General features: G+C 33.0%; 1 protein-coding gene across 20 annotated transcripts in view; it reads left to right on the forward strand.

Annotated features, from left to right (window-relative positions):
- Positions 1-16,499, forward strand: part of STRADA (STE20 related adaptor alpha) — a 35,216-nt gene that overhangs the window by 13,315 nt on the left and 5,402 nt on the right. For 9 of the 20 annotated variants that reach the window (XM_074260852.1, XM_074260846.1, XM_074260866.1 and 6 more), the window contains 4 exons: positions 4,108-4,165; positions 7,773-7,801; positions 14,606-14,708; positions 15,118-15,239. In XM_074260852.1, the coding sequence (XP_074116953.1) occupies positions 4,108-4,165; positions 7,773-7,801; positions 14,606-14,708; positions 15,118-15,239 (312 nt within the window). Of the gene's footprint in view, positions 1-4,107; positions 4,166-7,747; positions 7,802-10,878; positions 11,874-12,428; positions 14,495-14,605; positions 14,709-15,117; positions 15,240-16,499 lie in introns of those variants that run through there. The other 11 variants (XM_074260860.1, XM_074260862.1, XM_074260861.1 and 8 more) reach the window with 6 other exon arrangements.

Here is a 16,499-nt window from a genome sequence, read left to right on the forward strand (position 1 = left end):
GAACTAGGAGATCATTATACACTTATACTATATGAGGATATATTCTGATGGAAGTGGATATCTTCAACATAGAGAAGAGCTAATCCAATTCTAATTGATCAATGATGGACAGAATCAGCTACACCCAGTTTGGTTTTTTTTGTTTTTCTCCCCAGGTTATTTTTACCTTCTGAATCCAATTCTTCCTTTGCAACAACAACAACAACAAAATTTGGTTCTGCACATATTGTACCTAGGATATACTATAATATGTTTAATATGTATGGGAATGCCTGCCATCTAGGGGAGGGGGTGGAGGGAAGGAGGGGAAAAATTCGGAACAGAAGGAGTACAAGGGATAATATTGTAAAAAATTACCTATACATATGTACTGTCAAAAAATGTTATAATTATAAAATTAATAAAAAGAAAAAGAAAGAACTTTTTTTAAAAAGTATTTTATTTTCCCAAATGTAAAGATAGTTTCAACATTCATTTTTATAATATTTTGTGTTCCAGATTTTTTCTCCTCCCCAAGACAGCAAGCAATCTGATATAGGTCATTTTACAAAATGAATATTTTTATGGGTGAAATTACTGCACCTTTGAAAAAACATTTTTATTTAAAGTTTTGAGCTTCAAATACCAACTCTCTTTCTTTCCCCTCCTAGGTCCCTAAGCAGTTAAATATATAGGTTATACATGTGCAATCAGGTAAAACATTTCAATATTAGTCATTTTGTATGAAGACTCAAACAAAAAAAAGAAAGAAAATTTTAAAATTACATGTTTCACTCTATTCAGAGTACATCAGTTGTTTTTTTTTTCTAGAGGTAGATAATATATTTGAATCATTATATTGTTCAGAATAGCTAAGTCATTTACAGTTGTTCATTGAACAGTATTGCTGTTAGTAATGTACAATGTTCTCCTGATTTTACTATGCATCAATTCATGTAAGTCTTTCTAGTTTTTTCTGAAATCACCCTATTTATCATTTCTTCTAGCATAATCATATTCCTTTACAATCATATATCCTAGCTTGTTTAGTCATGCTCCAATTGATAGGTATCGCTTCCATTTCCAATTCTAAGCCACCACAAAATGAGCCATTTTTTATATTTTTGTAAAAAGTAGGTGCTTTTCAATAGGTGGAAATATGTTTAGAAAATTATACATGTTTAACCTGTATTGTATTACTTGCTGTTTAGGTGGGGAGAAAAATTTGGAACACAGTTCAAGAGTGAATGTTTGAAAACTATCTTTGTATGTATTTTGAAAAATAAAAGGCTATTATTAAAAAGAAAAGAAAATGGATACTTCTCCCTTTTTTGGATGTCTTTGGCATAGAGACCTAGCAGTGGTATTGCCGGATCAAAAGTTTTGCACCATTTGGTTGACCTTTCAACATAATTCCAAATTATTCTCCAGAATAGTTGGATTAGTTCACAACTTCATCTACAGTGTATCAGTGTCCCAGATTTAATAGGTTTGAGGTACTACCTCAAAGTTGTTTTAATTTGCAGTTCTTGAATCAATTTAGAGCATTTTTTCATAAGTTTAGATAACTTTAATCTCTGTCTGAAAATTGCCTGTTATATCTTTTTTTTTGTATAATACTATAAATTAACTTTATTATTATTATTATTACATTAGTGCTTTGTCAATAAATCAACAATCATTTATTGCTTTCTATGTGCAAGGCATTGTACTAGTTTTTTTTTTTGTTTTTTTTTTATTCATTTTTCCAAATTATCTTCTCCCTCCCTCCACTCCCTCACCCCGATGGCAGGTAATCCCATACATTTTACATGTGTTACAATATAACCTAGATACAATATATGTGTGTAAATACCGTTTTCTTGTTGCACATTAATTATTAGCTTCCGAAGGTATAAGTAACCTGGGTAGATAGACAGTAGTGCTAACAATTTACATTCGCTTCCCAGTGTTCCTTCTCTGGGTATAGTTATTTATGTCCATCATTGATCAACTGGAAGTGAGTTGGATCTTCTTTATGTTGAAGATTTCCACTTCCATCAGAATACATCTTCATACAGTATTGTTGTTGAAGTGTATAGTGATCTTCTCTGAAATGAGCAGAACCATGCTCATTTCACTCAGCAACAGTTGATTTAAGTCTCTCCAAGCCTCTCTGTATTCCTCCTGCTGGTCATTTCTTACAGAGCAATAATATTCCATAACCTTCATATACGCCTGTTATATCTTTTGACCATTTATCAATTGGGGAATGATTTGTATTTTTATATATTTGACTCAGTTCTCTTATCTATTTGAGAAATGAGCCCTTTATCAGACATGGTTGTTGCAAAAAAAATTTCCCCCAGTTTTTTGCTTTTCTTATCATTTTGGTTGCATTGGTTTTATTTGTGCAAAAAACTTTAATTTATATAATTAGAATGATCTGTTTTACATTTTAAATATGCTATAACATTTTCTGGTTCTTAATTCTTCCCTTTTCCATAAATCTGATGGTAGATTATTTCTTGCTTATATCACTTTTTATGTATTAATATACCCATTTTGACCTTATCTTAGTATATGGTGTGAAATGTTAGTCTATAACTAGTTTCTGCCATATTGTTTTTCAGTTTTCCCAGCAGTTTTGTTAAATAATGAGTTTTTATTGCAAAAGTTTAGATTTGTTGTCATTTATTATAGTGTAATTTGTACCTAATCTATTCAATGACCCACAACTCTTTATTTCCTAGACAGTATCAGATTGTTTTTCAGATTACCACTTTATAATACATTTTGAGATCTAGTACTACTAGACTATCCTTCTTGCATTTTCGAGCTTTTGTTCTTTCAGATGAATTTTGTTATTATTTTTAATAAAAATTATTATAACATAAATATGTTACTTTTTATAATTTTATTTAAACAGGTTAAATTTAGGCCAAATTGTCATTTTTATTATATTCACTTGACCTTTCCATAAATATTTTACCAATCATTTAGGTCTGATTTTATTTGTGTGAAAAAGGTTTTGTAATTGTGTTCATATAGTTCTTGGATTTGTCTTAGCAGGTAGTCTCCCAAGAATTTTATAATGCCTACAACTATTTAAATGGAATTTCTCTTTCTATCATTTGCTGCTGGACTTTATTGGTAATATATAGGAATGCTGATGATTATATACATTTATTTTGTATTCTGCAACTCTGCTAAAATTGCTAATAATTTCAAGGAATTTTTTTAGTTTGTTCTCCAGAATTTTCCATGTATCTTCTGGCCCGTGGTATATATTACCATACTCTAGTCATTTATTTCTGAGCCTTACATGTTATTCTTTCTTTTTCTTTCTTTCTTTCTTTTTTTTTTTTTTTCTGAAAATAGATAAATGTGGGTTTCCTCTTTCTTCTCAGTACAGAGCTTGGTAGAAAGTAGGTCCTACAGCCAAATTTTTGATATTAGTTCATGAATGACATTTAATCTTAACTATTCCATTTAAATATGAGTCTTTTCCTATTTCAACTCAGCATAATTCAAGTAAAATTAAACAATTGATGAGCAGGCTAGGTATTTGGTCCCCTTTTTAAGTAGGCTGGTTCACTACATTTTTATCCATCAAGTTTACTCCACATGCTGGAACTCACTATAAAATATCTGCTTACAATATTTTAAAAACTCTAGTAGAGATAAAATGCTGTCCCTTGATTTGTTTCATTTTACAATATTCCTATAGATTTGTAAAGAAAGTTACATCTCATCTATATTCCAAAAACATATTCCATAACATTGAATTGGCACTGAAAGTAGTGAGCATCTGTAATGATAGAATAGAGACAACAAGGGTTAGTTTTGGATCTAGAACAGACTAAAAACCATAATTGATATTATAAACCACTCCTATATGTTTCTAATTAGAATTCTTCATCAAATTGGCCCATTTTAAAGATGAAATGAAAGTAATTTAACACTTTGTTGTTCTTAGTGAACTTAAGAAGCTAAAGTGCCTTTTAAGAACTTTTAAAATGAATCTTAACTGAACTGAGTCATTTTTGGTTTTGTTTTTTTGTTTGTCTTTCTGATGGCTATACTGTTGTGGATTATTGTTTTTAAAAATACCAATTCTTTTGGGTTTTTTTTTTTTTTTCTCCTTAGCGGTGGGTCTCGGAAAAGTTCATTGTTGAGGGCTTAAGAGATTTGGAACTATTTGGAGGTAAGTACTGAATAGCCTTTGGTCATTCTTTCAGGGGAATTCTCATTACTTCTGTCTTGAATAGTTTGCAGAAATTGATGTTTCCATGGGGAGAACCACAATCATTCATTATAGTAATTTATTTGGTTTTCTCAGAAGCTTTTGATTCTCAAGTTGGTGGTATTTATAGACAAGAAAAACCTTAAGGAACATCCATAAATGTCCCAAAATATATTTTAGCCCCACTTAGTTATCTTTTAGAAATTAGAGCATATAATTTTATTTGTGTACCTGAAATATTATTAAAAAAAAAAACAAAAATGAAATGTTTATTCCTTGAAAATAATGTTATTATCAGAAAAGGGTAATGGTCATTTAAAACTCCCAAACTCACTAACCAATTCATTTAACACCTTCTCTTCCCCCATCCCAAAATCTTCCACTCTCACTTTCTCCCTTTTTATCTTTAGGCTCATGATAATAACTACTAAGACTACAAAAAACTATCTCAGCCAAATTGTTAAGTAAACTCCAAATGTAAACCTCTCTTTTAGATATTGATTTTAGGGGAACAAAGTTAGGGATCCATCTGTAGGTTTGGTGAAGATTGACTAGCTTAAGTATTCCCTTTGACAACTATACAGACAGTTCTTGTTTTACATAAATTTATATTACATAAATTCAAACTTTACATAAAGAATTCTTTAAAAATCTACATTATTTAAAAAGAAAAATCTGTGTTAACTTTACTGTATAATACTGTTCTCTTTCTCCATTCCTTCCTCTTAGCTCCCTCCCATACCATTATCACCCTAACCCCTATCCTATCAATTTCCCCCCCCCCCAAAAAAAAAAAAACCTATATATTTATTTATTTTAATTTGAAATCCTCCAAGTGAAAGTAGAAGAATGGAGCACAAGGAGACTACTGCCAGTGCTTCAGGATTGGGGCCTTGGCTTGAAATCTAAGAAAGGAGAACTTTGCCCCAATCTATCCTTTTACCCATTAGGTACTATGTGTCTGCCCCTTGCCTCCCAACTATCTTGTCTATATCTAGCCCCTAAGAGTTCTACTCCCTCCAATGGCAGGCAGCTCCTTTCCCATCTCTCTTTCTCCCATTCTTTTTTTGTTCAGGGAACATATACCTTATGTAAAAATCACTTAACATGTGATGTGATCCAATTACATAAAGCAAATGCTGTCTGTATTTACCAAATTTCTTTTCCAACTTATCTTGGATTAAGGGGAGAAATTGTTTTGCATATTTTTGTTTCCATAGTTGATTCATATCTCAGAAGATTTTGTACTTTTTCTAGCTCCTTAGTGCTTCATTCTTGGTGTCTCTTGGTATCAAGAAGCAGTCCAGTATCTAGAGATGATAAATTTAGAGAATCAGTTTACTAGGTTAATTGGTTAATTAAGAGGTCCTTAAGTAGTTGAAAACCCAAACCTTATAGTTACTAGTATTTTTATTGCTGTAGTTTTATGAATGAATTTTGCTCATAGGAGATAATTTCCAAAAATCAACATATAGAACAAAGGTTCTTCAACTGGGGCCTGTGGACTCCCAACTATTCTATGGATAGATTTTGGGGGCTCCATAAAATTGGATAGAGTAAAACATTACATCTTTATTTTCATAAACCTCTAATACGAATTTAGTATTTTCTTCAATTATGTAAAAAATATTATTCAGAGAAGAGTTTCATAGGCTTTATCAGACTGTCAAAGTGGTCCATCTCTCTCTCTCCTCTCTCTCTCTCTCTCTCTCTCTCTCTCTCTCACACACACACACACACACACACACACACACACATACACACACACACACAAAACATAAACCTTAAGAACCCTTCATTTGGGTATAACAAAATGAAAACTAGATATGATTAATAAGGCATTCCTATGTCCTAGGCCTCATTCTCTGTGCCATTCTGTTCCCATATATACCTTGATATTTCAGTGGAATCAGTAATAAAGGTAAAATAAATTACAACTTTGGCACATGTCCTTGGAGATTCCTGAAGGAAATTGTTTTGAAAGTGTAGCTTCAAACAAATCTATTAAAAATATGCCGACCTCCACAAACATGTATACTCATGGAGATTCAGATCAGCCTATATATAAAGGGCATAAACTCTAGATTAAGTAATTTGTAGGGCATTTGGTTTTTAGTTAGAGCTTAGTGTTTTCACGAATATGTCATTTGAAATTCTTCCAATCTGGAAATTTCTTTAGTAGATTCTGAATCAGATTTTTTTCACAATCTGTTAGCCTTCTGAGAGGTTGATGTTGGTTACTGTAATTCTGAATGTCATCTATCATTCCTGTTCAAAAAAACAAGAATTTATGAACAGGGGTAAGGATCTAAAGAGGTCCCCTCTTCTTAACTACTGCACCCTTTATGAGAGAATAAAACCACATTTTACTATATCATGCAGTCAGATGTTAGAAGCTTTACTTCTAATAAAAGAAAAGCTTGGCAATTGTTGCTGTGATATTAAAGTAATTTATTAAGATACTAAGGCCAAAAAGCATTACTTTGGAATTGAAAAAAATACATTATTAAAATAGAAAAATCTCAGGGAACAGAAACAAAAAATTGATTTTCATAGCACCTTGGGGAATCAGGAAGAATGTTAGAGAAACAAATTTACTCTTTGTTGTTTAGTCTGTTGGATTCATCCTGTAGCTGCTGAATGAAGAAAAAACCCTGCTTTGTTTATATTCATAAACTTGACTTTGGATATATGTCTTAACTGGAATTATAATCATATTAATATTACCATTCTGTTAATAACAAGACTGTTGTGGACAGAGAATCAGCCTTAGAGTCAATAAAAAAATCTCAATTCAGGTTTTGCCTTTGGCATACTAGCTGTGTGACATAGAAAATCACTTAATTTCTCTGTGTCCTATTAAAACTGCAGTAATTGACAAATTGCTGATTTCCATCAGTAGAGGGAGACTCCACATGACTACCACACTAATGAAATCATAAGTCTGAACAAAAAATTATTTTTAAATATTGCTAATAATGGTATTATTAGCTGATAAGAAAGTTGGTTTTTAGAAAATGTTGGTGAACACAAAGCAAAATTATTTTATTACTCTTGCAGAAAAAGGAACAATTTAGTCATGGAGTTCTTAATAGTCTCACATTTTAGGAAATTGGTATTCCAGCCAATGACCAGTAATTAACATATTAAAGCATATTTTACCTTTTTACTAACCCAAGGATTAGTTCCTGGAATTAACAGAGATTGCCTAAACTTGTCTGTGCACATGAATGTGAATTGTTGCTCACTATGTGTTTATTCATCATGAGCTAGTCAGTGGAAGGAACCCATTTTGTGCCAGTGACAAATAACATTGTAGCAAATGAGAAAACACAAAGTATCTAGACAGTACAAATTTTCAAAAGTAATAAATTCACAGATTGGGTTTGGGTTTATCTATAGAATTTCTGTTTTCTCTGTGTCTATATGTATATGTAACATATTGTTGTAATGACATTTAAGTAGTTTCTATTAATAAATGTAATCTTAAATTCAGTAATTATTCTTCTGAATATGTATATCTCTTGCCAAAAACCAAAAAAGCCAACAATGAATTTCTCTACTCCAGAGCAGCCTCCGGGTGACGCTCGGAGAAAAGTAAGTGATTTTTTTTTTTTTTTTTTAAATAGGCTGTAGTGCTATTGCCATTGCATGGAAATGATTTCTGTGGACGTTTGTGTGTTTCGTGTGTTTATTTAAAAAAAAAAAAAAAAAAAAAAAACTTTATCCATCATCTGTCTTTACATGTACTTAGCCTTATTTGTGTGGATTCAGGTTTCACCCTGGAAAGAAAATTTTTGGTGTGTAATTTTGAAAATATAACTTATGACTTGAAATTCATAGATTTTTAGATATATTACCAAAACTTTGCATTTCTTCCTTATGGTGATTAAGATCTCATCCCACTCCTGAAAAGAAAAGGAGAATGTCATTTGGCATTCTAAAATTTGGTTACTATCTGCCCTTTGGTTTCTTAAGGCATTGACATTGTTGCCCTCAGCCTGTTACTATTAAGTTTTAAGGCAATAAAAATTTTTTTCTACAGATTAAAAAAAGTAAGACCTGGCACAAATCACCCACATTAAAAAAGGAACCTAAAGTGGGAAATGTTTTATTATTTGAAAAATATTCAAGGTACTAAAGACCTGTTCTATATTATGCCACAAGACTTGACTCATTTGATACTTTAGTTCTTTCTGAGTAAATAACACTTAATGTGCACAAATTTATACAGAGCTATCTTGATTAAAGGTGATGAAAAATGTTGTGCCTTTTGCCAAACTGCTCAGGTTGGGTGAAGGATATTTGTGGAAAGTTTTTCTTTGAGAAATTGTTACATTTTACTTTGACAAGCATTCGACAGCATACCCTATACTTAAGAGGTTTTTTGTTGTTGTTTTTAGTATAGAAGCAGTTCTTTTCCATACTTGAATATTGCTTAATCCAAAGATCTGAACTGTTCCCTCTTTCATTAATGATATATTTATCCAGAATATAGTGCTAGTCTCTTGAGGTTTTTTTCCTATAATTTTAAAAATTGTTTTTACACCAAACTTTATCCTGTGTGAAACCCTATGGAAGGCTATGTGAGTCTATTTGTTAGTATGTAACATGTTCATTTTTACAATCTGAGGGGCTTTTTTATTTTAAAACCAAGTTCTCCCTTTGTTTTCTTCTACAGCAGGAATTTACTTTTCTTTCTGTTATAGAAGAGTTAAAACATTTTTCTAGTGGGGAAAAAATGAGCAAAAATTTTTTAAGATATTGAGAGTAGGTTGTGGTTATACATTTGCTGGAAAAGTAGCGCTGAAAAAACTATTATGTTTAACAAAAGTGGTTTAACTTTTTCCATTTGAGTTATAGTTTTTAGTTAAATCTGAAACATCTTAGAAAACTCTTTCACTATAATCCAGAGTTTCAGATTATTGTTAAATTTTTCTTCCTTGGCAATGTTTTCCCTTTGCTAAAAGTTTATGTCTTCTTGTTTTAGGTTCTTCTTTTATTTTGTGAAAATATTAGTCATCCTGCACCTAGTATGTTTGAAAGATGCAGGAGATGATTGTGGCATATAATTACAACTTTCCTCTTACCTCATATTTTCATTTTCCAGAATATAAATTACCTCATTAAATTAGGCCTTTAATCTTTTTAAAATTCAATCTAACCGAGTTATTAAATGTAAGACTATACTAGGCATTGGAGGTACAAAGATGGGCGGGGGGGGGGAGGATCCTTCTTATCCACTGGAACTGCTGTCCAAATTAGTAAAGATGTTGGGGCCCAGATGGCAATAGAAACAAATTCCTGTAATACAAGTCAAAATATAATCGCATACCTAGGAAAAGTAGAACCAGAGTAGTGCAAGATTGAAGAATACAGAAAACAATTCTAGATTGTAAGGAAGCTAAGAAGGTTTTGTAAAGGAGATGGTACCCCAAGTTGAATTTTTAAGATAGAGATAGAAAAGAATTTCAAAAGGTATTTGGAAAGCCTTTCTCATTTATGGGAAGTACAAATATTCAAATGCGTAATAGTAGAAGCCAACAGGTTAAGATGAGTAATTCACTATTGCCAGAACATGTGAGCATAGGCGCCTGGAAGGAGAATTTGAAGCTAGACTTTATGGGAGCCTTGAAGGTCCATTTGAAGAATTTACATGTGATCTTCTATATAGTGAGAGAGCAGGAAGGTAGAGGACTTAAATACTCAAAAAGACAATATGCATCATTTTCATGAAGAGAATATTTTCCAGGCAGAATCAATCATCATCTTGCTTAGTTAGAGAAGTGATGTCAAGTTCAGAAGTCAGAAGTGAGAGAAAATATACAAGACCCTATGTGTAGAGCTGTTACTGTATTGTCATTCACTGGAAGTGGATTATCTTATACTTCAGATCATATTCTGAGTTATGCATTAGTCTTTAATAGTGGATACATTGGTCTTAGAATCAGGAAGATCTGAGTCCTAAATCTTACCTCAGACACTTAATAGAGCAGAATATGTTTCTGTACCATAGGTCCAGAGCTTGAAAAAACTTAGGAGCACTTACTGACTTCAGCCAAACCTAGAAGAGCTTGCAGAGCAAGTATTAAGATCTTTGACTGACCAGAGTGTGAATCAGGATTTGGGGTTGAAATAATGGTATATTTGAGAATCAAATTGGCTTATCGGAGGAGTCTTGTTTTTGCTACCCTTTAAAAAGAAATCTCAACTTGTTACAGAGGTGGTATGTAAAAAATAAACAAAATAGAGAATAAGCATTTCTCAGAATGTGGTCTGATCTTGGTAATTCCAAACCTCTTCTTATTCCTTGATTATGCATCTTCCTCCTTCCACCCTTCCTGCCCTTGTGAAACTTTTAATATAACCAGTATATAGCATCTTCAGTATTTTGAATTTACTGTAAAAAATTTTTGTGTAAATTACAGTAGCCACTAAATATTCTCAGCATTTACTCTCACTATTATAGATGCAGAACACAGATAAGTTTTGAGTCAAATCTGGCAAAAGCTATTGGTTTCAACTTCCTGCTTCAAGCAATATTATCTGCACCACTGCTTGAGTGTTGCACAAGGAATGGTCATAGGGCAGGCTTCAGGAAGAATTCGTTTTTGAGTGCCTAGATAATCAGTATCTGGATAATGAAGAGATAATTGAATTAATAATTTGTTCTCTCTTCCCTTATATTCATTGCCAGATTTCTTCTGCTTAAATATTATGAGGGATGAATATGGCTTAGACTTGGTTTCTTTTCCCTTTAGTAATGTTAGTTTTTCAAAAATACCATTCTCAAGATGTCATGGACCCTACAAGGCATTATGACATGATAGTAGACTAGGAATTAGAAGGCTTGTTTTAATCTTGGCTTTGTCATTAATTAGCTGTGTGAATTTAGGAAAGATATTTAACCACCTTAAGTCTCAATATCTTGTTTATAAAATAGGGATAGTAATAATCATTACTACATTTTTTTGTTTTGTTGTACTAAATGAGATGTCAGAATGATTTGAGAGTGTAAGGTTCTATATAAATGGAAAGTAATTTCATCAATATGGATTATTATTTCTGCTAACCTGTAGCACATGCCCTCTACACCTTAGTAAAATAGTTTTATGAGTGGTAGTCAAGAGCCTTTATCTTTTAATTCCTTTTGGTGATGAAGTGGTATTAGTACTATTGTTGGTAAAACTTAATAATAGACCCAATTAAGCCAGGACATCCCTAGAGCATTGGAAGGGGTACTGGAAAAAAATTGGAAAAGATCTGTAGTATATTTCTATAGTATACTATTTTCTCCATTAATGGCAGTGGAGCCACCACATTTGAATTCTGACATCACAATCCCCAATATGTTGCATGAGAGTCTTTCTTACTGCTTATGGCACTAAGGAAAACAAAAACAGGAAGAGTTGCTCTAGAAAATTTGATGGTATATCCAGAAAAGGGCCATTGTGGAGGCAGAAACATTTTCAGGATGTTGAGAGACTGATTCTCAAGATATATGAAAGAGGGAAGGGTACCAAATTTTTTTTTTAACTCACTGTTATACTACCTAAGAAAAATAATTAAGGAAATACCAATAACTACTAACCCATATGCCTATTTTCCCAACTATACAAGACCTTTATGAGAAGAAGCAACATACATATCAAGGGCATCTTTAGTTAAGGTAATACTTTTTATTGATGCCTTTTATCTTTTCAGCATTATTTTTTACATAGTCTTCTCCAGATTGAACTCTGTGCTGTCAAATTTAGCTATGTCATATATATTTTACATTGTCTAAAATATTTGGCCATAGTAGTTACATATATCTCTGCCATGAGAAAGAAAGTATGTTTCATTCTTAGATGGCAGTTTTTCTTGGGCAATATTTAATAGCAGACTACATTTTTATCATCAAACAATTGAAAAATTTGGAAAATACAGGATCCCATTGTGTTTATGTTTGCTTGTTTGTTTTTTTATTATTAGAAAGGATTTAATTTGTTACAACAGAATTTTATCTCAAAGACTCTTTCAACAAAGTATTTTTCATGAATATGTAAAAAATCTTCTATGATTCCTTGAAAGATACAGTAGCAGAGAGAACTTTATTTGACTACCTAGTTATTCATATCAGTTATGGTATAAAACAGAAAGACTTAGGCTTGCCAGTATGCCCAGTATAAATAGAAAATGGAAGAGGGATTTCCTGTAGATGATGAAGTCCTCCAGATGTTCTTGTTTGCATATAACATTGCATATAATATTATATTAAGATCTACATCATTATATAGTTTCTTAAGTGAGGGCTTTAATCTAGCAGAGTTCAGCTTAACTGTCCACATAGAATAAATAAGTGGATGGAGAATGCTTAAGCCTTGATTACAATATAGTTGGATAGCCAATTGAACTAGTTCATCAGCACATATATTTTGCACAGACAAGCAGATAATGAACTGAGCCCAGAAATGAATTGGGAGAGGATGCCTATAGTAGTTAAGAAAATATTCAGTGCTTTTAATGACTTTAAGCTTCTCCCTGAAACTTTTCCTGATGGTATCATATGAGTAAAAATCATGGAATATCAAAAACAAATTTACAAAATTACAAAATTAAAGTTAGGGGACTCACAAAGGATAAAAGATAGGAAGTAGGCATGATTAAGTATTAGTATATTACCATCACAAAATTATACAGAACCGCATTTAAAATATAATCAGAAATGTCTGTCTACAAAGGGAGATGGGTTGGTTATGTAGGAAGAACGGTTGCTAACCAATGGACAGCCTGGGTCTTTATTGGTTCCCAAATATATCATGAGATCCAAAAGAAGTCAACCTTCCCACTCCCAGCACATTGGGTGGACCCACTATGCAGTATATGTGGAAGGATATGGGCAAGAATCAAACAGAATGAGTTGCAGTCTGTTGGCTGGAAAGAATATCCCTACTAAGATCATAGATTCATCAGAGGTGCAGTGGGAAAAGCTCCAAACTTGGGAGTCCCTGAACCAGAATTCAGATTTCCTGTCTACTTCTTACTGTCTTGAGCAAGCTATTTAATCTCCTTGGACCTTAATTTCCTCATATATAAGATGAAATGGTTGGACTAGATGATCTTCCAGATCCCTTCTAGCCCTACCTGTAATGACTTTGGGAGGGGGAGGAAGTAGTAGTAGTGGTGATAGTTACAGGTAGTAATAAATGGTAGTGTTATTGGTGGTGGTTGATAGTGTATGTGAGAAAGAATGTAAAATAAGAATTGAAATTATCCCTGCTCAAGTTGCTTTCCATTTTAATTGGGTGGCTTCCCTGAGAAGGGATGAAGATAACCCTCTTCTCCTCCAGATTTTTTTACTTTTAAGATAAAGCTTTTTAAAACTGTGGTTCACAACCCCATATGGAGTTGCATAACTGAATGTGAAGGTTGCAGAATTATGATTCATTATCAATAAATGTTTGATTTGTACACCTATTTTATATATCTATATTCTCAGATTTGCATAAAAATTTCTCCAATGAAAAGGGGTCGCAAGTGGAAAAAATTTAGGAATTCCTGGTTTAAGCAGTTATACAAACCATATTAACAGATACAGGTTTGGAGAAGTAAATCAAACCCACTATGCTGGATTCCTCCCCAACTGTTTATATTTCTTCCCACTTGTGTACATTTTTCACATTCAGGCATTCTTGGGCAATTTTATTTTAGGATCTTAAAATCCTTGTTATCTTATGTGTGATTCTCACATCCTAACCAGCTGAGTTTTAACCTAATTTTGAGCATGAGCTTCTGCTGTAGGGGATCATGGCAGAACAAATTACTACTTCTCTCTCTCTCTTATTTAAGTTGGTGGGGCAGTTGCTCTCAACTTAGAAATATAGAGAGTATATTAAATATTTACCCTCTGGTTTGAGTGGGACAGTTTTTACCATTTGAGATTGTGAGGGAATAGTGAAGGACTGAAAAACGTGATTACAGTGCAGAAAAAAGGCTTGTCAACTTTCCATATAAATGTGCCTTTCTTGGGAGACCCCTCCTATGGATAGGCTTGTCAGTCAAGAAGGGATAATGAGTTTTTTCAAATGTCAAATCAAATTAAATATTAGATGGAATTGATCTTTAACACTCATCACTGGAGCTTCTATTTTGAATCAGAGTGAAGAGTAATAATCTCTAAGAATCATTTGTTCTGATATCAGTGCCAGTTAATATGTTAAACTGATATTTGTATATTATCAAGTTAGCAATTTTTTTTCCCTTCAATGACCCCAACAGTAGAACATTCTTCCTTCATCCTTATGTCAGGTTTACCACATTGGCTTATGTACTACTTTTCATCATTGCTTTTAAATACCATATCCTCAACTTTTACTTATTCTTTGTTTTGACTTTTTTCTCTCTCTCTTTCTTCTCTAGACCAATGACTCGAGCTCAGAATCGATAGCATCCTCCCCTAAACAGGACACCATGAGCAGTTTTCTGCCAGAGGGCAGGTGTTATGAACTGCTCAGAATCATAGGTAATGGTGCTTAAGAGTTCAGAGGTGTCTCCCTTTTCCTGGGACAAGAAGTGTCATGTTCCAAGCAACTGCTGTATCTATTTTAGTATCTGCAATTGGAATGTGCTCCAGGGACAGTTACCCAGTTATCAAAGTCCACAGTACAAGTTGGCTATTGGTAGCTTATCTAATATTTAATGAGTTTGCATTAAAATTACATACTAATATAGTCAGGTATTCCTGTGGCCTCCCCCTTCAAATTGTTATATGTGTCTCATAAGACCTTTAAAAAAATGAAGTTTCTATTTGTCCTCTATCCTTTCATGGAGCATGTTGTCTGATTTCTTGGATGCCTTTTTATTTTTTCCATAAAAATGGTGGAAACTTGTAATTTTTGGCTCTTTTAATGAGATTTCTACTTTTCCTTCAGGCAAAGGGTTTGAAGAGTTGATGACAGTGAATTTAGCCAGGTACAAACCAACAGGAGAACATGTCACAATACGGAGGATTAACCTAGAGGCTTGTACCAATGAGATGGTGACATACTTACAGGTAATTAAGCATTTTTTAGATACCTGCCATGTATCAGGCACTTGAGTAGACGCTAGAGGTAAAAAGAAAAATAGTTCTTGCTCTCAGGGATCTTACTTTCTATCAGTGAAAATGTTGAAATACAATTATGTACCCCCAAAATGCATAAGGTAGAGGGCAGGGGAAGTAGGAAGACTAGCAAGCTTTGGAGCTAAGGAGAGAAGCTTCATGCAGAAGGTGATTCTCAAGGTGAATCTCAAAGGTAACTAGAGATTCTAAGAGGAATAGAACCTGCTTAAGGACAAATTAATTAAGACTAGAAAGCTTTGACAACATATTCTTGGTCCCAGTAAATCTCCAGAAAATAGTCCTTTAAAAATCAGGAGACAGAAAAATTGGGAAAAGCATTAGACTGTTCAGTGGCTACAGTAGCCATTATTGATCACTCTGGGACATTTTGTGCCCTGGGAAAGCTTACTGACTACTATTGACTTTGTGCAGCTAAGATTCCCTAAGCATCTCTTAAGACTTTTGTACTCTTCTGAATCTGAAAAGTATGGAAAATCCAGCATGGAAAGAGTTATTTTTGTCCCAAATATATTACCCTACTTTATGTTGGTGGTAAATTTATTCTTTCCTATTTATAACAAATTAGCCAAATGATTTAAGCAAGTATTTACCTTCTTATCAACACAATAAAATGATTCTATTTAGATTTGATCCCATCACTACTGTTGTAGATGGTTGTGGAAACATAATCTGGGTTAAATAAATTTATTTTTAAAGTGCATTCATCTCTTTCCTGTATTCTATCTAAGTTAGCATCCACCAGAGGGGGCCTTTGGTAGCTCCCTAGATTTCCAACTAATCACCAGTTGGTATGTGTTAGAATGGAAAAGGAAGCAGAAGCAAGACCCAATATGGTTCTTTGGAGCCAAATGTCATTTGTTCTAGATGACTGGTGGTTTTTCTCTAGTACAACAGATACTGCTAGTCTGTGTTTCATAAAGCCAGACAGTTTGATCCCTGATTTCAGTATGATTTTGAATTTCACAGTGATAAGATTTATATAGATGCTTTTAAGGAATGGATCTCACAATTTGAGAGTTTGCTGAGGAAATTTATTTTCCGATGTCCAATCATAGTTTTTCCTTTTTTTGATTCCTCCCTATGTCTCCACTTAATAGATCTATTTTAATAAGATAGTGCGTGTATTTTATTGCTTATTGTAGGGGCTCTTAGCATTTTTTATGCTGTGGACTCTTCATGCTTTTAAATGCA

The sequence above is a fragment of the Sminthopsis crassicaudata genome, chromosome 4 (assembly GCF_048593235.1).
Source record: "Sminthopsis crassicaudata isolate SCR6 chromosome 4, ASM4859323v1, whole genome shotgun sequence".
NCBI lineage: Eukaryota > Metazoa > Chordata > Mammalia > Dasyuromorphia > Dasyuridae > Sminthopsis > Sminthopsis crassicaudata.